Raw genomic sequence first — 23,857 nt, 5'->3', positions numbered from 1 at the left:
CCTGGCTGCCCACCAGAGGAATACTTATTAGGATGAGGACAGGAATAGCTCTGGGATGAGACAACTCAAGCCCTCATCACGATCATCACCTGTAACTACACGTTCAGTGTTGGGATGATTCACCCTGCACGTGGGGTGTTCGGGGCATTGTGCACTTCAGCAGCTCTTCACTTTAGGGAAGGAAATACACTTTCCTTTTTAAAGACACTAGAAAATTCGATTTGAATTTTGCCACGTGGCTTTATGTTTTTAGCATTTGCTGCTATTAAAGCTACAGGTAACCACTGTTCCTCTACAAACAGAACTAACTTTTTCCTCACATATCTTGACTTGTTTTACTGGATTTTTTTTTTTTTTTTTGAGATCAGTGTTTACTGCGTTGAATGCTGTAAGATTTGGTGAAGAATTGTCCCTTGAAGAAATAAAAGTAATATTTTCTTTTCTCAGTAATATATGACCTTGCTTTGGTGTGCAGTGCATGTTGCTGCAGATGTATTTGTCTGTCTGACTTTTGTCTGCTTTCTTGTCTGTGTGGGTTTCCTCCAGTAAACTCATCCATTCCCTAATTTATTTATTTAATTGTTGGGGGTTTGTTTGATTCATTTTGTTTGGGGTTTGTTGGGTTTTTTTAACCTTGAAGTGCCAACGATCAAAGAATGTTATTTAAATTGTCTCCCCGTGGAGATAATGCTGGCGTTTCGATTTCGAAACCAGAAGAGGAATCTTCCAGAAATTATTTCAGACAATTTGCTATGAATGAATAGGATCTGATGTGAAATCATCTTTGGATTAAATGCTTTGGGAGAAAGTAATGGTAAAATCAACATGAACTTTATTCTGCAAACACAAATTAACAGGAGGTGCTGATGCCAGGGCTCAGTTACTGTAGCACTTTGCATTTGTCTTCACCATTCTTATTTTCACTCCATTTAGTGCTGGTGGGAACGACTGAAATTATACTTCAATCTTGTGGAAAAAATAATTTCCCTGAGAGAGAGTATTATTTTTTCTTTCTCCCAAGAGATAATATTTAATAGTTATTGCTTTCACATTGTGTCTCGGATTTGTGAAATAAGCACAGCAGATCTTTTCTGTGTGAGCTGTCCTGCAGTTACTGGAGTGCTCAGAAAAACACCTACCCTGTGTCTGAAGGGCTGAAATACCTCTCACACACACACGGCGAAGAATGTGAAATCCTCAGTGTCACATTGGGTTAGAAGTTCAATGAATAATACAGGATAAAGATGATGATGATAAATTTTGAAAGAAAATAAGAGTAAGTGTTGGCTGGAGATCTAAATAATAAGATTGCATGTAGGTCTGTAGATAAAATGAAGCCAAATAAGTAACCTAGAGTAGGAGCCTTTCATTTTTATTTAGAAATGTTTTAAAACAGGTTTTTTTTTTTTCCTTTCAGCTTCTCTGGGCCATATTTAAAATTACTCTGGTGTGGACCACACTTCCCACTTTACATTTCTAATTAAAATGTTTGATGCTATTTGGAACCTCATTGTGTGAAATTAAATGAGCACTTTTTTAACATCCATAAAATAAATCAAACATTTTTTTTCTCATCTGAAAGACACACAATTCAGTCACAGCAAGCTGATTTCTCTGTTTCTTTTGTTTTCTTTTTTTCATCTGCCTGGTAAGCCAATTTTCTGCTTAAGAACTACTGGTTAAAACTCTTACTTGTTTTGTTGTGTGGACTTTATCCTTTCCCAGCACTCTATGCAAAATACTTCAATTTTAAGTGTTCAACGATTTTCACTGAGAAGAGTGATACTGCCCACACAATCCAGCAGTATTATTTCTCTCAAACATAAAATGAAAGAGAGTGTTTTAAATAGCATAGCAGGCCTCTTATTTACAAAGATTAACAGATTCCTTGACTTGGATTGTTATGATTCCTGGCTCTAGGATTTGAGAACGTGGCATCTGTAGCATCCCTCATCCTGCTGATGGACTGAGGCAGAGTCCAAGGCAGTACTGCAAGAGGAAAACAATATAAATGTGCAGTAGTGGTGCAAGACTGCTACATTAATAAAGGAAATATGTATAAATTATGTGGACAGTATTTAAATGCATGTACTGCATTTTTGCAGCATTCATGTCATAAAAGTTTTGAATTTTTAAATGTATTTATTTTAAAGAAAGTAATTGGTTTTGCTTCATGCGAAATTCTTCCAGGAATCTTTTCTTGAAATCCAAGGCTGAGTGCTTAGTCCAAGATTTATGGGAAGTGTTTAACACTGAATAGCTATACACCCTGCCTTGTGACATTACGGCTCTGTCTTTTCAGATCCACTGCCCTGTCCCCTTCTCCACAAATCTCTTCTACCCACTTCTGAGGAAACTCTTCCAGCTTTTGCTTTCCCATTCCTCAGGCAAATGTTTTGCTGAATGTTTTAATGTCACCTTTTAGGGCTCCAGATAACTGCTGCTCATCAGGAAGGAATCTCAGTGGATTCCTTTAAATGGAAAGCTAAAGCACGAGATGCACTACATTTACTACCATGTGTCTACTTACCAGAGAGAAAAACAATTGGCAGAATACCACCTTCTTGGAAAAAGAAAACATTCTGATTATTAGACTTCTCATCTTTAAAAAGCAGTATCTTAACATTATTCACATTTCTGCAGTTGTGTGTCTCTCTGCTTTAGTTTTCCAGTTAGTGGCATGAAGAATGAATAATAAACCTAATTTCTGACAGAGAAACCCAAATCTTCCCTCTCAGATGAAAGGGAATATTCATTTTTCTTTCCCCCCTTCAGAATGCTGAATACCAGATCCATTCAGCAGAACTGGAAGGCAGAACAAAGAGGTCTCTCGGCTTGGTTCTCTTCCTGCAAGAGGCACATGAGGCCACTGATGCATGAGAAGCAGCTTATCTGTTCCAATCTGAGGAGAAATGTTTCTCTTGTTTGCAGCCAGAATGTGAGCAGCAGTGTCTAGAAAGCTTTCCTTTAAGCCTGGTGTGTTTAAACAGTATGCCAGGCCTTATGTTTTGAAAGGCAAGAAAGGAGAGAAACTCTCCTTGCAGGAACTTTTTTCCTAATTCGGGATAGTTTAGGATGTGTTAAATACAGCAACCAGAGCCACCCTGGACTTCATTTCAAGGATTTGCTCTCAAAACTGTGTGAGGCTAGGAAGCTTCTTATCTCAGGGCTCATTAGATTAGTCTTCCAAAATGCAAGATTTCACTTCCTTTGGAATTCAAGGTAGTGATCATCATTTTCTCCTACTTTGTAAGAAGGCAGAAAAAAATGATGAATTGGGTGCAGTTTACTTGCTGACTCTCAGACAATGATATGGCAACATTTATTTTTCTGTGGCTGTTTCCGTTGCTGTTTTCCTCCAGTCGCTCCTGTGGAGTTGTATAATCCATGTTTCACATATTTTCTTCTCTATTGCCTTCACCTTCAAGGCCAGTCTCTCTTCAGAATTTAATAGTGCTTTCAGGCCTGATCACTGTGTGGTTTTTCATGACTTCCTTGGAGCTTTTGAGGAGTTGTCCAGAGAAAAATACTGGTTTGGGGTCAAAATATGTAGTACAGAATAATGCAGTACATTGAAACTTGCCACAGGAAGACAGAAATGTGAGTCCCTGAGAGCCTCAAGGCTCATTTCCCTGAAGTTATGGAAGCTTTGAAGACTTGCTTGGGCAAGATTTCTGTTTCACACATTTGAAAGGGAGCTACCTGGGTCTCTATACATACTCCTAGGGAAAACTGCAGAACAAACAGTTGCACTTCACTTTGTCTTTATTTGGGGTTAGAGAACTCTGTGGTCACAGTAATCCTTTGTCCACAATAACCTCTTTTAGGAGTTTCCTTGCCATGCAATTTAACACCCTAATAAACACACTTCAGCAGTTGTAACATCTGCACAGCAGCCACTGTAAGGTTTTGTGGGCATAAAATGACTACTTGCAAAGGCTAAGCCATTGGTGAGGGAATGGTTGAGGTGAGAAAACATTTTTCAGACTGTAAAAGTAATGTAATCTTTTATTTCCCCTTTGATACATATTTTCATGGATCTCTGTTGAGATTGGTTAATGTGGTTTTCACAGGTTGGATACATTGGCTCCTGCATCAGGTGCTTTTGCATTAAGTGGCTCTTTGCACATCTTTGCTAGAAGTGACAAAGATTTTTGTATTAATTGTCATTTGGTTTCCAGCCAGAGAATTGCAACAATCCTTTTTTTCTTTCTTTTGAATGAGAAACCCTTTTGCTGACAAAATAAGTAAACTGACAGAACAAAACCTCCTAATCAGTCCTATCAACATCCCAAAAATCTTGTTTAGAAATTTATCAGTTATTTTAGAAGTAATGGGTGGCATGCCAAAAAAAAAATCTGAATTTCTTATTCTCCTTTACAGGATGAAAGGCTAAATTGCATATTCAGTTGGTCTTGTGATCTGTGGAAATCAAATTTAAATTTCTCTAATATTATGTGTGCCTTTCTGTTTTCACCCTGAAATTTCTAGATTCCCTTCCTCATCATCTCTCTACCTTTTAATCACATTTCTTACCCCTTTCTGTGCTTTCATTCCAGCTGTACTCAAGGGGTTCCAAAAGTTGTGGCAGGTCAGCAGCTTTAATTTACAATTTGGAGATTGCTGTGGGTATACCTGAGGGCAGGGTTTGGCCCAGGTTCACATTTTCCTTTCACTCTTTATTTCTGCATGAACAAACACCAGCAAGTTTCTGACTGACTTCCACTACTCTCATTCTTCTAGAGAGAGTTTTCTCTCTATTTTTCATGAAATAGCTTTTCATAAGCTCATCTGTGACTTATTTACAGCTGTTTTTTTCTCCCATGGTTTCCCTGCTCAAATTCTGTACAATACCTCTTGTTCAAACCAATTCATCATAGAACATGAACCTTCACTGGTCTCCACTGCTGCTTCCACCTCTTCAGGGTCCTTCCCGTGTTTCCACACTACAGATTCTTGCTCTTTGCCAACTGCTTTTTATCACATTCTGCCTGCCTTTGTGTTCTTCTTCCCATTCATTTAACTTTCGAGTATCCTCTAAGAGTCCCCACTTTTCTGCTATCACAGATTCATTTTTTCTGCATCTAAAACTGTATGGCACTGAAGAACATCTACCACCTACTCATTTGGCAGTGTACAGTGGGTGCTGTTTAAACATGCCATTGCTTCTACCACTACAATGTAATATTTTCTGTTACCATGGCCCAAAGCAAATAATCAAAAATGCTCTATGCTTGATGCTCAGAGTCACTTACTACAGATTTTTCTGGGAATTTGGGATTTTTACCCCAGCCCACTTGTGAACAGTTAGTTGTTCTTTTACATCAATCCTTTTTCCTCTTACCATCACTGCTAGGACCATCCCCTCTTTTATCTTCTGTTCTACTAACCTGCTCCATAGGTCCAGACAAACAAATATGGCTCAAACTCTATTGCAGAGCTTTTTAATCAGATGAATTAACCTTTTAAATATTGAAAGAGTAGATTTCAGAGCTCTCATTTCGAGAATGCGACTGACACACATTATTAATTCTTATCTATGTTACAGTCTCACAAAATGTGAGTTTTACAGCACTTCTAGCTAACAAACTAAAAATGGAGCCATATCTCTTTCTTTATAGGGCCTTTTAAGGATAAACTGTCTAATTAAGAAATGGCACCTAAATTATTTTTACTTTTTATCCAATAACCAACCACCTGTGGCCCACAATGTGGATTTTTCTACCAAATTACAAAACACCACCCAGAGCCATGGAGAAGGAGGTGAAAAAGAAGGACTGGCCTATACCAAAATTGTCCATGTTGCTTTATGTGTATGACTATATTCTAAACCTTTAAACTCTGAGTTTCCCACCCTGTGATATCCCACACTTCTATCCAAACCCCACACCCACAATCCCAGTGCTGTCACTCAGTTCAGAACGTGACTATTTGTCAATGACCCGCAGGAAGGCGCATTGGCGGCTGTCTGTTTTTAGCGGGTAAATTGCTACAAACGAGTACCAAAGTTCCTTGGATTTTTGCCAGGTGCTGAGTTACATCCGCACGGAGTGGGACCCCCTGGATGCGCGGTTCAGCTCCCTGCAGCCCCAGCAGGTGCTGACGGTGGAGCACTCGGTGTCCCCAGCCAAGGAGCCCATGGCCGACAGCTGCGTCTACAAGTGCGTCAGGAACAGGATCCAGTGCTCCGCCGTCACCAGGATTCCCCTGCCAGCCAGGGCCACCAGCTGCTGCAGGGATGTGACAGAGGACAAGCTGGTGCTGGGCTGTGAGGACTCCTCAGTGGTTCTGTATGAAGCCTATGGCCAGGTGACTCTGTTGGCCCAAGCAGAGCTGCTCCCTGCTGTGATAACCTACCACCCCTCCGGAGCCGTGCTGGTGGTGGGCAGCTCTCAAGGGGAGCTGCAGCTTTTTGACACGGCGCTGTCCCCAGTTAAAATCCAGCTCTTGGCACAGGACTATTCACCTGAGGCAACTCTGCAATTCAGTAAACACTGCGAGGTGCCCACCAGCCTCATCCAGATCCAGTGGGCTGCTCCTGCAGCTGCATTTCCCAGTCCTGACAGCGTGGACATTCACGATCTTTTGTTGGTTAGATTTGATAAAGGACCCTTGGGAGTGCTTCACTTTAAACTTGGTAAGTTACTAAGCAGATCTGTTGAACCTTGAGCTGTCAAAGAAACATCTGTATCCCACAAGGTTTTAACACCCTGATTTTAGGTCTATGAGACCATACCCTTAAAAGCAAATTGTTCCAAATGTATCTGAATATACAAAGGAGTTCTTTATGTTTCACAATAACTTTATCCCTTTTTGTGTTCACAGAATAGGACCCTAATCTGCTGTCTGATCACCATCCCATAATGTTCCTCACTACTTTATTAAAGCATAATAATTGTTCCTCTGGAAAATTCGTTTGATCAGTAGTATATAATATATACTACTGATTAAATACTAATGATTATATACTACTATATAGTATATCATCTTAAGACTTGTATTCATTCTGTAGAAATAACCCTAACAAGTTAAAATAAGCTATATTTCATAATAGAATAGTAATGCTATTTTCTTTACCAATTTTTTTTGCATGTATGATGTGTATTTGTCCAGTATCCTGTTCTTCCTGGCTTCAGTACATGAAGTTGCACCTTTTTTTTTTTTTTTTTTTCCTTTGAAGACTTTCCACAGAAGAAGTATGATTTTCTTAACCTTCAGAGAAGTTGGCCTCTCAATTAATTTGCAAGGAGTTGTGAATAAAAGTAGTAATAATGCTAATTTTAGGATTTATATAGCACTTCTCATTTAAGGTATGAAGAGACTTTAAAAGAGTAAAACCACAACCAACTTCCTTTTACAAGCAGAAAAACAAGAAGCAGTAAAGAAAAGCTGAAGGGCTTTCCAAGAGTTACACAGTGGCTGAACTAAGAATAAAACCCCTGCAGTGGCTCATCAGTGAGGAGTGTATTCATTTCATTCAAGTCAGGCAAGTTACAGTGGTGCAAGCCCATTGTGAGACCTAAAAAAACAATCATGCTTAAACCCTCTGACTCCTAAGCCAGTGTTTCAGCAGGGCAGACAGCCATCCTGGAAAATTTCAGCATTTTGCCCATTGTCTGTCCAAGAAAACAGGATTACTTCTGTAGATCTTTATGGGAGTTTTTAATGATTCTTTTGTATAATGCTCTTGAGATTAGGAGGAAGCCCTTTTAATAATTAAATTAAAAAAAAGGCAAACAATACACCAAAATACTCAAAATAATAACCTAGGTGATAGTAAGATTTGAAAATCTACTTCACTTCTTTACTGAATGAGACACACACGTACTTTAGCAGGGAAAAACCTGTCTAACATTACCAGAGACCTATAAAATTGAAAGACTAAATTAAAAAAAATTAACCAAGTGTGCCACTGCAGAAAGGAAAATTAATATAATAGGATGTTAGTAAAAAAAATGCTGGAATGACTTATCATTGTGTAGTTTTAAAAGAGCTGATCCAGATTATTGCTGTTATCCAAAAAAACTATTAAAAATGTATACAGGTTATAATTTATTTTGCAGTAATTAGCTGCATTAAGTTCAATGACAGGTCTAATAGTTACAGAGTACCCCAGAACACTAATTATAACAACTATTTGATGGTTTTGTGCACGTTGGCCATTAAAAAAACAAAACAAAACAAAACAAAACAAACCCCTAAATTATCTCAGTCCTGATTTGGTGGGATGGAGTTGAGCAGGAGGCACTCTGCCCACTTCTACCTTGCTTTTCTTCAGTCCTCCCTGGTGAGGTTTTCTCACAGCAGCTTTCCAGAAGGCACAGATTTCCCCTTGCTATCTTTAGCACATTTATGTTCCTACCAAGGCAAGCAGGCTCTCAGTACAGGGATTTAGAGGCCTTTCCTGCTAATTGCCAGCTTGTAAACTTAATTGGACTGTCTCCCTGGGCACCGTTCCTAAATCAATTAGGCAGTGAGTTGGCTGTCACCTCTTTTTCCCAAGCAGGTTGCCTGGAAGCTCACCACCCAGGAGAAGTCAAGCATCCAAATGGGAAGATGTTGACCTCTACAGCTGAAAGTTATCACATTTTAAAATTCATTCTGTATAATTACTGTCAAATCTCTTCCAGGAAGGAGGCAAAGCTCTCTCCCTTCTTCCCTTCTCTCCCTCTTTGTAGTCCAGCGTGCAAAAATATGCTGCTCTCTGTTTCATCCTGGTGTTCAGCTTTGCACCCTCATCTCCTCACTTTTCCACACTGTTTGCCAAGGGAACAACTCTGTGTTGATCAGCGAGTCCCTCTTCACAGTCTCAGCAGTTTTTAGGTTTCTGCTATTCAAGAAATAATGCAGAACGAATAAATAAATTCATTAAACGCAATAAGAAATTATAGCAAAAATTTAGGGGCTCGTGACAGCCAGACAGGCACTCAGGACTGAAATAAAATCCTTGAGGAACACATGGGTTGGAATTGTTTCCCACAGAAATCTGTTAAGAAACTATGTCAGCGAGAATAGGCAAATATGCTTCTAACTTCCAGCTACATTATGGTTTTGGACAAGTTCTGTCAATCTCCATTATGCTGTCTATCCTGATTAATTTCAGGAAAAAGTCATATTAAACATACCCTCAAACACTAATGGCAAATATTTTTTGTTGTTTAATGCCAGACTCATTTCCAAAAGTGACTTCTTGTCATTGATGTCAGACCAGCTCTTGGATAATGCCAAACGTGATGCTGGTGCCAGTGGTTCAGCATTGCTGGCCTCTAAAGGCATTTTAAATGTAGTATTGTATTTAATTAACATGAAAAGAAGTATTTCATCTTCGCTGAGAGGTTAATGTGGAGATTGCCCAGCTGCTGTAATGCTTTAAAAACATTAAACATTTAGGAAGAATAAAGTCTGCCATAGCTATTAAATATTAACAAGTTAAAGATGGCTGTTACCCAGCATAATGTCCATAGGCTTTAATACATGCTAATATAAGGTGAAATACAATAGAAAACATTTCTTTAATGATGCTAAAAAAACTAAGTACTTCTCTGTTACTAAATGTAAATTTAGTAAGGTTTTTCCCCAAAAAACATCAGTTCTGTATATGCAAGTTCTCAGCTGTTTATTTTTCCTCAAGTCATATTCAAATGTTCTCCTCCACTTTTTTTCCCTCACTTTTTTTTTCATGTCACAAACAATATTCACAACAGTTATGAAAGTTTTGTGAGGTATGTTTTATATATAAAAGGTTTGCTTTTCTCTGTTACCAGAGAAAAAGTTGTTACATATAAAACATATATTTAAATATGTTACATATATAACCTGTTCTATATAAAACATATATTTATATATTTATATTTATATATATATAACATATAAAACTTATAACATATAAAACTTATTATTTTCCCCAGCCAGTCCTATGGTTTTAATACTAATATTGAAATTCAGCTTGTTCCCTTTCTCATCAGAACTTTTCCCGTACTTTTCGTTTCAACAAACATCAGAATATAAATTGAAAAAATAAAAATTTAAAAATTAGAAATAATGATAAAACCACTAAAACCCATGGTTTTATTTAAAGAGAGAGAAACAGTAAATTTATTCTGGTCTCTTTCTAATATTTGGAGGAGTACTGATAAAGAGTACTCTCTCAGAGCAACCCAAAGTGAGCAGGAGTTGCTAAAATGCAATATGTGGCTATGATCATTTGATTACTCAGAGAAAATAAATAACATTACTTCCTGCAGCTTTTTACTCACCTTTTCTCTTTGGAAGCTGAGATCTACAAGTCAGGAAACATTTGTATGGGGAGCTCCTTCTTGGTTTCATGTGCAACTGTAACTCAAACATCTGTACTATGAAGATGTTGATAATTTCCATGGTAGCCCCTCAGAAAAAATGCTCCACTTAGAGAATATTGCCAGTCTGGAAGGAAGTTCCAAAGCAGCTGCAATGTGGAGAGTAATTGAGTAAGAGTTGCTTTGAGGTTGGAGCTGCTCTATGCTTGTATGCAAAGATATTTCTGTGTGAGACAAGGGTTGTCCAGCAGTATTTCCCTACAGGAAGGAGAAGGCTGTGAAAGGGAATTTATTACCTGCCTTACAGCAGTGATAAACTGCAATTTAACCTGTTCTGCCTTGTCTAAGCCAAGATTCACTATGTGATCACCAGTGACTTTTGGCTGCATTCATTCAATGTCCATGTGTGAAGTTCATTGATAATTTTTGTCTGCTGTCATCACTCTCAGTCTAAGTATACCAAGATAGCAAGGTGCTATCTCTTATAAAAAATTTAATACTGAAACCCATCAACTTAATTTTAAATTATAGCAATTGTTTTTAACTGTGCTGAAAAGGAGTCAGCTACTGTATCAAAGCATAAACCCATTATCTCTGGTGGTAATACTTCTTGTTAAAGGTGTGCTCACAAGAGGACAGCTGGGCCTTGTGGAAATCATCCACCAGTATATTCGTTATGATGAGATACAGGAGGCAATTAATGTCCTGAGCACCATGAACTGGAACACGATGGGTCAGCAGTGCTTTATCTGCCTCAGTGCCATTTGCAACCACCTCCTTAAACAAAAGCTTACACCAGCCAGAGAAGGTAAGAGTCTGTATTTCTAATGGATTTTTGGTGGTGTCTTGGTAATTCATGTGTGGATTATGACAGTGTATTTATTGACTGTATAAACAAGACAGTAGTGAGAATCCAGACAGTCAGCCAGATTGTGGTGCCACATAATCACAAGTCGTTGCACACAAATAATTTCAATAAAACCTGGACCAGTGCATTGACTACATTACAATTTGTATCAATAGTGACACTAAAATTATACGCATTGTAATATATATATGCTATAGGCATTACTTAATATATATAGTGCTAGCTTTATATTCCATAACTTCATTACATTCTATAAATTTAGCTTATGTTACAGACAAAGGTTAGTTAATAGAGGATTGAAATATTTGTGCTATATTCATGCTGAGACAGCACCAACTGAAGGAGGGATGTTTTCCTGCAATGGGGACAAGGGATTTTAGTCTGGTTTTAAAGGTGCTTTCAAAAGGGTCATTCTTTCATTACAAGATGCAAAGGCCTTGAATACACTATCCTCTGCTGCCTCCTTTAGGATTATAGCATTTGTCCTCACTGTAATCTAGCCCCCTGCAGTAGTGGCTGGGGTCCCTCAGCAGAAATTATGAATTTTAGGTTTAGCCCCGTCTCTGCTGAAGCCTGGTGTGGTGCCTTCCTCTTGATTTGCTGTCTATCTTGAAACTCAATAGACTTCCAGATTTGAAGTGCCTTGATTTAGTGAAGGTGTTATCCTCCAGTCTAGCAGGCAGACAGCTGGAGACCAGGCATCTTTTGTGGGAAGAGAGAATACTTAGGATTCTGGTGTGTTTGATGATAGAAAAACTCCAAGGTGTCCTACATTGCTGCCAAGCCATCAGCTATCCCATTTTGTGGGATCTGATTAAAAAAAAAACCTCCGTGTTGCAAACACAACATATAGACTCTAAATAAAACACGCTTTGAAAAGTACCTGTGAAAAGGGCTGGCTATGATACTCTTCTAAAAATATGTACATTATAAACAGCTGTCTGTGTGTTTCCCCCATGCAGCTCCCTAACACTGGTTACAGCAGAAGGAATTTTATTCCATCCAGGAGTTATTCTATCTAAATCTAACAAATTTGGCATGGTAATTTGTTTTCTTTTTTATTAACAAAACCCAGTGGGACCTTTTATTTATAGTGATGGTAAGCAGTTATCTTTGAGATCTTTATCCTGCCTTCAACATCAAGCTGGGCTATTTAATGGATGTATAACTGTGCTGGTAGTTACTTGTATTGCATGTCAGTTGAAATATTTCAGAAGTACAAAACATGCTGTCAAGAAAACAGCAATGGCAAGAGAGTATGGCTTCTTTTTCTATTTTAATCTAAATTGACTGCTGCTTTGGAAGAAAATACCTTTAAAGTTCGACTTATCTTGCTATCTAGATTGGAGATAACACAAAACTAATTTACTAGCAGTTTGCCTGTGTAACTAACACAGTGTTATTAGCACTTTTAGTGCTATCAAGCCTAATAAAATCAAATGTAACTATGCTTGGAAGTAAAGAACCATTATGACTAAATACAGAAATGTCCAGTTCAAACAAATGTTAATAATGGCAAATCAATGAGATTCTGTCTGCCTAATGAGACAATAGGTTATATTTTGCTTGTGGAGCAACATAAATATACAGCAAATACATATATGTAGCAAATTCTCCCTTTTCTGCCTATAAGGCCTTGTACTACATTGTTAACTCTCAAGCCAAAATCAAAGAGCACGAATACTATTGATCATTTAATTTCCTTTCAGCTAAGCTTTTGGGACACATAAGTATACTGTATGTTTACTTGTATTGTTTATAATTTTGTATTAAAAATGTGTAGAAAAAATGACAAAAAGCTTGAGCTGTGGAGTATAGCTGTCAGAAAGTATTTCAGGAAGAGACAACTTGTGTAACAAAAGGGCTTTATTTTATTGATTACAAGGGAGGTTATCCTGTTTCCCACCACTACATGCTGTCAAACCCTAAGGGTTTCTAGACCCTTTTATTTAAAATTTTTAAAGAGCTGTGGGCCGAAGGAGGTTCCTTAGACCTCAAGGCCATCACAAAGAGGGTTCTGTTACCTGCTGACCTAACACAATAATCCCTGAAATACTGAACTCCCTTGTTGTTTGCCTAAGAGGACAAAGACGATTTGAGCTAATTGAGAGTTGATCTCTACTGGACAATCTTGTTCACACTGCATTAGTCTCATGAGTCACTTTTAGTTGTAGGCTGCTGGTGAGAACTTGATGTGTTATAGACTTCCTTATCCTTTTGATAGCTTTTGTTGCTCAAAGTCATTGTCAGCTGCGCCTCCAAGCCAAAGTTTACATGCACGTTTGTGTTTGTACAGTCTGTCATATTTTAATTTCATCTGTCCTACAACAACATCACATTTCGTCACCGTTTGAGGAATTTGACTGACTGCAAACACGAGCAACCTGTTGTAATTGAAGCTAATTCACTTGTTTCATTGCTGCTGTGTTTGAATTCCACAGCACAGCTTGAGGCAAGCCTTGGAACCTTTTATGCTCCAACAAGGCCTCTCTTGGATAGGACTGTGCTGGAGTACAGGGACCCCATCAGCAGATATGCAAGAAGGTTTTTCCACCACCTGCTCAGGTGAGTGACAGTTTCAACTTTTTATCAACTCAAAATTAATTGCGTATTTCAATAACTAACTACTTTAATTTGGTTAGCGTTTTCCAAAAGGACCACCCCTGAAAGAAATGCATTCATTGTTAATGTTTGTTTAACTTGCACTTTGTTCCTTTCAAACAGAGTAATGCAGATAAAGTGCTATTCAGAGCTCTTCTGTCATCAATACACTTAAAATGAATCACCCTTTCCCATTTAGCTTGATAGAAAAAAAAAAAAAAAAAAAACCAGAACATGATTCTGAGAGATTGATATTCACCAACTGCTTGCAGATTAGTTATAGAAAGAACTTACAAACTTGGAGAAAACACTGAGGTTAAAAAGATGCTAGAACACAAAAGAATGCTGCATGGTCCAGGACATTTTTGTCTTTGCACCGCTGAAATCTGAACATTTTGTTATTTTCACTTTTAAAATTCTCATATATAAGTTCACATTCCAGTAATTTTCATATGAAGTAAGAGGAGAAAATGCAATGTTCAATTTGTCTGTGAATTATACAGAATGGTTTGGATTGGAAGGGACCATAAAAATCATCTCGTTACAACCACCATGGGCAGGGACACCTTCCCCTAGACCGGTTGTTCCAAGCCCCATCCAACCTGGCTTTGAACATTTCCAGAGACAGGGCATTCACAGCTTCTCTGGGCAACCTGTGCCAGTGCCTCACCACCCTCACAGAAAAGAATTTCTTCCATATATCCAACCCAAATTTCCTCTCTTTCAGTTTGCAGCCATTACTCCTTGTCCTTCCACCACAGTTCCTGACAGAGTCCCTCTCTGGCTTCCCTGTAGGCCCCCAAATTCCTCACCTTGTCTTCACAGGGAAACTGCTCTGATATTGCAAGAGAAATAATGACAAATATTGCAGGAATTTATACTACATTGGTTTATTGTTGTAGTTTTTTTTCAATCCATTATAATTACTGACATGCAGCAGTTTAACTTGTTCACAAATATAGCTGAGATATTCCCTTTGAGAATTATCCAGTGGATGAAAACAAGGAGAAATTACCTTCTGAATGATACAATGTTTGTTACACCTTGTTGAGAAGGAGTGTGGATGGACAGAGTGAGAAGACTTACAATGCACCCTTTTGAGTGATTTATCTAGATTGTATGTACACCGTCTGCATGGACAAAGCAAGTGACTTTGATAGCACATAGAATGTGCTTTTTTTTCAAATCTAGAAGAAAAGTATTCCATATTGCCTTCTACATTTTGAGTCTGAAGAGGATCATCTTTCTGCTGAACAGGTCCATTCCAGTGGGGAAATCATTCCTTGTCGAAAAAAGGTCCAATATTTGCATAATGCAAATGCTTTTTACCCTTTTTAAGCATTTAAAAATGCTTTTTTACCCTTTTCCAGTATTTCACTGGAGTTTTCTTAACACACATGGCTTCAACAGGGTACAAACTCTGTTATTGCCTTTCTCCTAGAAACCAGCAGGGAAGATGCTGTTGTGGCCAACTTGATGTGGCTGTGAGCCATTTGCCTGCAGAGGACAGATGCAGGAAAAATGCCTCGGAGATTGCTGAGAGGTGTAACTCTAGTTACTCTTATATCTGCCAGAGAAAGGTGTATTCCCTCTGACTCAGGATTTGCTTCCAAGTGCTAGCAGGCATGCAGAGACATGGAGCCCTGGCTAAGCTGCCAGCCCTTGAGGCTGCAGCTAAAACACTGACTCAGTCCTCCTAAAACAAGAACCTTCAGTGTCAGAATGCTGCCTGGACAGCGTGGGGCACAGAGAGAGGTGTGCACAAGAGTCTCCTCATGCCTTGTACCTCCCACTGTAAAGCAGCCCTTGAACAATCTACAGTTGTGATGGATTTTTGGAGCAAATGTGTTATTTTGCTGTTTTTCTGTTTTCAAAGGGATTTGTATTCAACCGAATCAAAGTGATAGGATCATGTGATTGCTGCAGAACAGATGGTTATGCTTAAAGCTTATCTCAGAAGACATAATCTAAGTACAAAATTAAATGTTCAACTATGGGGAGATTTATCTGATAGAAAGCAAGAATATGATGTTCAGAGCTTATCATTATTGCATTAAAGTGGCTGTGCCTTAATTGGTGTTTATTTCCTTTTAGATGTTTCCTTAAGTGACTGGAATGATTTAAATGTAGGCTAAGCAGAGAGAACTAGAGATTTGGTGGGGAATGGTAAACCATGGTTCTGGGTGAGTGAATGCCATCCAGGCATGATGCAGTGTCTAGCAGGATCATAGGGAGGCACAATACCCACTAATTCAGGCACATGAAAATTGCAGCTGCTGCTCTTAGGTCTGTCTGTGATAGACTAGCAAGGCAAGGCACTCCTGTGGGTTCAGAACAGGAGGAAAAGTGAGAAGGGAATTTTGCTCCTGCCTTCTCAGGTCACCATGTTATGCCCATGAGGACACTGAAAATGAGGAGTTCCTCCCAGTACCTGTTTGTCAGGGAAAACAAGGTGAGGTGACATGGAAGGAATACAGAGATGCTGTTCGCTGCTGCGGGGAGAAAATTTGTGGGGCCAAAGCTCAACTGGAGCTGAAGCTGCCCAGAACTGCAGGAGACCATAAAAACAGGGGGGGTTAAAATACATTAATATCAAAAACCAGTGCAGAAATAACATCAGCCTGTTACAGGATGAGGAAGGTCACTTCACAAACAGGGTCATAAAGCAAAGACGTTTAATGCTTTGTTTGTCTTCAGCACCAGTGATGGGTAAGGGAGTCCCAATGTGCTGACTGAGCCCTGAGGACCATTCCAGGGCTCCAGCTGGGCCCCCATGAGTCCATGGGGCCTGATGGAATTCATCTGAGAACACTCCAAGAGCTGGCTGATGTCATTGTCAGGCCTGTCTCCATGATTTTTGAATTGTCTTGGGAATCTGGAGAGGTCATAGAAGGTAGCAAACATTGTCCCAGTTTTCAGGAAGGGCAAGAAGGATGACCCTGGAAACTGCAGGCCTGTCACATTCACTTCAGTGACTGGTAAATTATGGAGAAGTTTATTGAGGGAGGTATTGAAAAGCACCTGAAGGACAAGACAGCCACTGGTCACAGCCAGCACAGCTTCAAGTCCTGCTTAGCAAACCTGATTTCCACCCAGCTGATCGAGGGAAGCCAGTTAAATGTTACACTTTTGGATTTCAGTAAAGCTTTTGATACTCATGGCATCCTTCTGGATAAAATGTCCATCCCCCAGCTGGAAAAACACATCCTGTGAGGGCTGAGCTCAGGGCTGGGGCACAAAGGGTTTCAGTGAACGGGGTGACATCAGACTGGGGACCTGTCACTGCTGGGGCTCTGCAGGGCTCCATCCTCGGCCCTGTGCCCTTCAACATCTCCATAAAGGACTTGGATGCAGGACTGGGAGGGACACTGAGCAAGTTCACAGACAATACACGACTGGGAGGAGCTGCTGACTCCTTCCAGGGCGGGGAGATGCTGCAGAGAGACCTCAACAAATGAGAAGACTGGGCAATCAGCAGCCATAGGGAGTGTAACCAGGGCAAGGGCCAAATCCTGCACCTGGGATGGGCAACCCTGGGTGCACAGCCTGGGGAATGAGAGCCTGGAGAGCAGTGCCGTGGAAAGGGACCTGGGTTGATGGGAAGCAGTACCTTGGCCGACAGAAGAGTCACTTGGTTTGTTCAGCCTGGAGAAGAGGAAACTGAGGGAAGACCTCGTTGTGGTCAGCATCCTCATGAGGAAAGCAGAGGGGCAGACACTGATCTCTTCACTCTGGTGACAGTGACAGGACCTGAGGGAAAGGTCTGAAGCTGTGCTGGGAGAGGGTTAAGTTGGGTATTAGGAAGAGGATTTTCATCCAGAGGGTGGCTGAGCCCTGGAACAACTCCCCAGGGCAGTGGTCACAGCACCAAGCCTGACAGAGCTCAAGCAGTGTTTGAACAGTGCTTGCAGGCACAGGGGATGATTTTTGGAACTGACCTGTGCAGGCCCATAATCCTTGTGGGTCCCTTCCAATGCAGGATATTTGGTGTTTCTATGATTCTATTACTTCATTTATTCGCTTTTAAACCCTTTTTCATTTAGCACTGAATACTTGCAGGCTAGTTACAAATAGCTAATGTATCTCTTCAGAGTGATTTTTTTCATCACAACAGCTGTGTCTGCATGATCAAACCAGAAGCCTTGGATGCAGAATTCCTGTAAACTGATATTGTAAAGTTGATGCAGCATTAGGAGGCATTTGTTACTCTCTTGTGAGCCTGAGGAGACAAAAGCAAAGTGGTCATTTTGCACCCTACTGCAGCAAGATGTGGAGGAAGCATAGTGCTTTCTAAATTACGTGCAGTAAAATTGTGGCTGATATTCAAAAAGAATTTCTTGGCATAGAGTGGGGCCTTCTGCAATTCATTTGGCCTTCAGAAAGGGCAAGCAGCAGGTTCACTGCAGTTAAACCTAGAAGATAAGGAGGTAAGGAGAAGAACTCAGAAGTTTGGTAGGAAGAGTCAGGGAAGTGGGGAAGACAAGGTGTTGGGGACAAAGGTCTGAAGGCAGTTGTGGGAATGTTCCCTGTACTGCAAGAAGGGCAGGGTGGCAGCACAGAGCCAAATGGGAAAAGAAACACCCACAAAGCTTAGGGAGTGTGTGGTGGGCTGTAGAGGAGACCAGACACCTCAGGGATGGACAGGGAAGGGCAGAGCCTTCCATGCAAGATTAAAACATTAAAACCCTTAAATATTTCGAGATCTAAATCTGAAAAATGTTTATATAAACAAAAGTTTTCACCCCCCTCTCCAACTTTCCTTTGAGTACCCCACCAATCTGCCTTAAGCCTTTTCAGAAGGACCAACTCACAGGAGAGAAATATTAATTCATTCTACATGCTGAGACAGTCTTTGACCTGCCTGCTGAGTCTGCCAAAAAAGTGCCATTTATTGCTGTACTTTTAAAGATGTGAGTGTGTGTATTTACTAGAACTGAGAAATACAGTTACCTTTTCAGAAGGGCTATCCTCACCTAGTAAAAATCATGTGCCAAGGATTTTACTCTTTGCTGTAGGCCAAAAGCTTGTGTGTTCAGTTACAAATAACTGGGGACATCTATTTTCACATTATCAGGGAGATTATAGGTTATCTATTTTTCTATCATCAGTGAAGTCAGTTTCTAGGAAATGCTGAATGCTGTGATGGCAGATTCCCTCTTTAGGCATGAGGGTACTTTAGGAAGAAGATGCTCCAGCCAAGCTGAGATGGGCAAAGGAACACTGACAGCAAAATTGAAATAGATCACGATTAGAAGGAAAAGAAAATTCTTTGCCGTGTATTGGACTCAGGCATATTATTTGTATCCATCATTAAAAAAGCTAAGTTCTTCAATTTGCAAACCACACATCACCTTCAGCTCCCACTAAAATAGAAGCTTAGAGCTTTGCAGGCATAGGCCCTGGTATAAAATATGGAATACCTCCAAACCCAAGCATTCAGTATACAAAATTAAAATTAAAGGCCTCTTAATTATATGCCAGGGATCCATTACAACAGTATTTATGGAACGAATAATTATTTTCACTCTAAATCCTTATCTATAATTAAAAAATACAGGAAACTGAATAACAAGCGCAGAAACATATCTTAGGTGTTCCTTGCCACTTCAGTAGCACTCTGGTATTTTATTATGATGTCACTGCTTGTAATAATGTAACGCATTATATCATTATGTAAAATGTTGAGCAGAGGTGGGTTTATTGGGGAGCCTTGGGCAGCTGTAACCTCCCTGCTCCCACCCTTTTTTTGCCGTGCGTGTTTGTGTGGTGGGGGAGTGGCTGCAGCACCTTCTGAGCAAAGGATGGGATGGAGCAGATTTCCACCCCTTGGCTGCAGCATCGCTGACTCACGGCTTTGCCTCACTTCAGTCAAGCCTTGGTAAATTGCACTTGTCATATTTTCTGATGCATGGAATTATCTTGTTTGTTTGGCACGGACACGCAGGCACAAACACACGCCTGCTCTGTTGTGATCCATTTTTCTGAGTGAGGAAGCAGGGCCAGAAAGTAAAGTCTGAAATCCAGGGCAAGAGTTGTAGAATCAGGATGCAGCCGCAGTTCTGCTGTGCCCTTTCCTCCTTTGTGATGCTGGTTTTGTGATTCTGAATACTCAGTTTTTCTTTCTTTTTTTTTTTCCTACATGGAAAAATACTAAGATTCAAAGCCAGTTGAACCTTTCAATCTGATAATTTCTTAAGAGAATGTAATTTGGGGTTTTTTTCCCATACAACAAATGTGTTTACCTACAAAGTAAAGCTTTGTTCTAAATAACAACACAGTGCTTTTTCGTCTCTCAAGAGAAAAGTGTAACTCTGATCACATTCAGTGGTAGAATTTTGGATGGATTGATGAAAGATTCTCCTTTGTATGAATCCAAAAATGAGAACCTCCACCGTGTTTTTTTGCTTTTGCTTTTTTTCACTCCTTCAGAAATTTCAGAAGCGTTTTACTCTTCGCAGTGTTCCATGTAAGATGCTACTGAGTAAATGCAAAAAAATTATCTTCATATTGGGCAGAACGTTCATCAAGTGATATGACTTTGCACACAGCACTTGATAGGGCTCCTTTATTTACTCCTAGAGTAAATAAATGCTCTTAAAGAAGATGAGAAGTGGTCATTAGCATCAGGGGAGACTTGCTTCCAGCCACCACTGATCTTTATGAACCACTTCACTATTCAGGAGTTCTGAAATGCACTGCTATACTACAAGACATGATGCCTGGACACAGACAGTTATCACTTAAGTCTAAGTCAGCCTTTGAAAAACTAAAATAAAGCTCTTTTGCCCTGCAGGTGCATCACTAATGCAGTACTAACTACCCCCTTGGTAAGCAGGTTCCCCTATCACTACACTGCAATCTCCAAAGTAGATATTCACTGTGAGTATTTCCATCCTAAATAGGACCCTAAATCAAAGGTGAAAAAAAAGCCTCAGCTCCATAGGAGTAGTTCCCAATCCCATCTGCTGCAAACCGTGTGGAACTGAGAGACAGAGTGAGCAAAGAGCTTTTATGATCCTTTTTAAGAGCACCCTAGAAGTAGAATCTATAATTATATTGGTACATAGTGTGTCACAAAATATGTATAAACATTAATGATTACATGGCTGAGAACTAAGAATGTCTTTTATATTCATAAGGTAACCTATTAGGCATTAAATTATGCCTTCAGATAAAATGATCATTGATGGCAGTCAGGTTCTCTATGGTGGCCACATGAACAGAATTCATCTCTATGGGAGTAAGTTCAGTAGTAGCATTTTCACTAAAGTAGCACCTTCTGGAGAGGACTTTGAAGAGTCATTTTTTTTGTCATCTTTTGAAAAACGATCAAAACCAAAGGTTTTCGTATTACCACAGCACTGATAAATGAGAATTTATATTGCTGTGATGGAACTACACATGAAAAGATTCCCCCGGTCATGCTTCTTGACCTGTTTTAGGAACAAGAAATAAAGGCACCTATTTAATGGAACTAGGTTATTTTTGCAGTTAAAGAGGCTAAAGATCTCATAAAAAGTTTAGACTGTCTTTGCTTCAGTCCTGTGTTGTTAATGATTTCTTTTCTTAAACCAGCTCCAACACAGTTTTTAATTTCAGTCAGATACTTTGATGCTACAGGAATGACTCTAGGATTTAATTCTCTAGCAGTGATTACGATATAAGAAATACTGAGAAAAAAATTGGAGTTGGGGGGGACAACGAATTGCATGACATAATTGCTTGAGAACAAAATGCCACGAAGATAAATCTGTCAGAGATTTGGGCAAGATTTGTTGCTCAACCTAACAGGAGAGACATTGCTTGGAGGATGGGAAGAATGGCTCCTTACACACACTCTGAGCAGTCCCAGAGCTGCTAAAATCTGGAGCCACTTTGCACAGCCAAAAACAGATGCAGTTTGGTGGCCCAAAGTGCCAGAAGTCATCCAGTTCTCTACTATGTCCCCACCCATGAGACTGCACGAGAAAAAAGGAACACGAAATTGCTGCACTGGACTGATGTTGTTTGTGCCAAATCTATTCCCACTTGCTGCTTAATCTGACTTTGATATTGCTACTTTCAGAAGCTGAGCCCACACAGAGACCACTGTTGTGTTGTGCAACTGATTATCTGCCCTCGTAAGGTGGCTTTTTCCTGCTCCACGAGCTGTGCAATTTCCCTGAAATCTTAAGAGCTTTGGGCATACACTGAGTGCAGAAACAACGCCAATATATCATATTCATGGACAAAACTTTCAAAAATCGGTTCTTAGCAACATATCTCCATCTTTGAGCAGCTGTTGTTAGTCAGCCTTAGCCTTCCCAGGTCATCAGTTTCTCCCTCTCCGTCAACTCCACCCAGTCAGTCACTAATAGCATCTTCTTTTGGAGTGACACTCAAAAATCTCTAATTTGAGGTCCTGACCAAGAACCGAATTTAAGATTTCTTTTTTTTTTTTCTTTGAAGTCTTTCCAGATCAATTCATGCCTCATCTCTTTACCAAGACACTTTTTCTCCATTCGTCTTCAAAGTCTTCCTGAGCCCCGCCATTACACTTCCCTTTACTGTATGTAGACCATCTGGCAATATTCTGTTGTGAATAGCTCATTCTCAGCTCATCAGATCAGAGTTTCCTCTCACTCCCTCAGCCTTTTTGCTGACTTTTCTCCCATTTCCATCCAGTGCCCTGCAGGAAGAGCTAACTGAACAGGCAGCCCTAGGCATTCCTCAAATGCAGATCTGCCTTTAATGGTTCTTCAGAGCACGAGAGTGTGCGAAGGGAAGAACACCAAAAGGAAGATACAGAAAAAAAAGGCAGCAATACTCATTTGTCCAATAACTGGATGTCGTGTCTTGGAGGTGCACTTGGATGGCTTAATAATGTGGAATTTATGTGTCCCACATGCTCATCTGGGCTTCCTCTGTAGTTAGGATAAAGACATGGGCACCCAAAGGATGAGTAATCCCATTGAAGGGAGATATCTCAGATAAGCGTGAAGAGTCAAACGTCAGGGCCTATCCCTATCAATTAACTACAAAAGGAGCCTACCTAATTAGCTTAAATTAGCCATGTAAAGGTAAGCTGTTTGAAGATAAATGGAATGATTTGCACCGTAAATGTCTAGCTCCTGTATCACATTATTACTGGCCAGTTAACAGAAAGATCTGAGATGCTCAGATATTTTCTGTAATAGAATGAGCGAGACAAATGTACTAAAAAATGTATATGTCGAGAAAGGTTTACAAAAAGGTACAAAAAGCAAACAGGCATGCAGATCTCTTTAAAAATCTCCTTTTGAACAGTTGGCCAAGGTAGGAGAGAGTGGGGATGTTTCTTGGTTTACACTGGTAAGTTCTGAAGTATAAACTAGAGATAGATAAATAGTAATATATGACCAGCACTAGGTAAAATTAATTCAGAATTTCTAAAGGTAGTAAAGGATAAAACATCTGAAATACACACTGTGGTGTGTAACCTTGCATTTAGAATGACCTTAGCACCTGAGGACAGAAACATGGAAAATATGAAGTCAGTTTTCAAAGCAGGCTGGAGAGACCTTGGAGAACTATGTCCTGTAAGTCCAGCCTCTGTACCAGTGAAATTAGTAGAAACTATATTTTAAAATATGTGAACATACAGACAACTAACATACTGGAGGAGAATCAGCAGGATTTCTGCAAAGCCAAGTCATGTCTCAAAACTCCAAATTCTTTGATGTCAGCAATCATGTGAGTAATGGCTATCCAGCTGCTACTGATGAAAGTTTGACCACTGAAGGTCTTCCTCCAATATGTCTTAAAGAAACACAGGATTAGAGGAAAGCTTTCATTTCATAGGTAAGTAATTAATTAAAGGGTAAGAAACAGAGTAAATGGTCAGTAGTCATGGAAGTCACCAACGGAAATTATAGCAGATCTATACTTACAGGTAACCTGGCCAAGGAGCAGATAGTGAGCTGCCAGCATTTGCTGGTGACACTAAATTATTAACACTAGTAAAGATAGGGCCTGCTGTGAAGAACAGCAAAAGGGCTTCATAGGATGCAGTGACACTATGTCAAAATTGGAGATAAAATTAAATGTAAATAAATTCAAAGCGAAGCACTTTGAA

General features: G+C 39.8%; 1 protein-coding gene across 1 annotated transcript in view; it reads left to right on the top strand.

Moving 5' to 3' along the window:
• Nucleotides 1–23,857, top strand: part of WDPCP (WD repeat containing planar cell polarity effector) — a 103,612-nt gene that overhangs the window by 24,302 nt on the left and 55,453 nt on the right. Inside the window, exons 8-10 of the mRNA XM_066316460.1 lie at nucleotides 6,028–6,637; nucleotides 10,915–11,103; nucleotides 13,605–13,728. Of these exons, the coding sequence (XP_066172557.1) occupies nucleotides 6,028–6,637; nucleotides 10,915–11,103; nucleotides 13,605–13,728 (923 nt within the window). The remainder of the gene's footprint in view (nucleotides 1–6,027; nucleotides 6,638–10,914; nucleotides 11,104–13,604; nucleotides 13,729–23,857) is intronic.

Source organism: Sylvia atricapilla, chromosome 3, assembly GCF_009819655.1.
Source record: "Sylvia atricapilla isolate bSylAtr1 chromosome 3, bSylAtr1.pri, whole genome shotgun sequence".
Classification (NCBI taxonomy): Eukaryota; Metazoa; Chordata; class Aves; order Passeriformes; family Sylviidae; genus Sylvia; species Sylvia atricapilla.
This window is presented reverse-complemented; position numbering and strand designations above follow the sequence as displayed.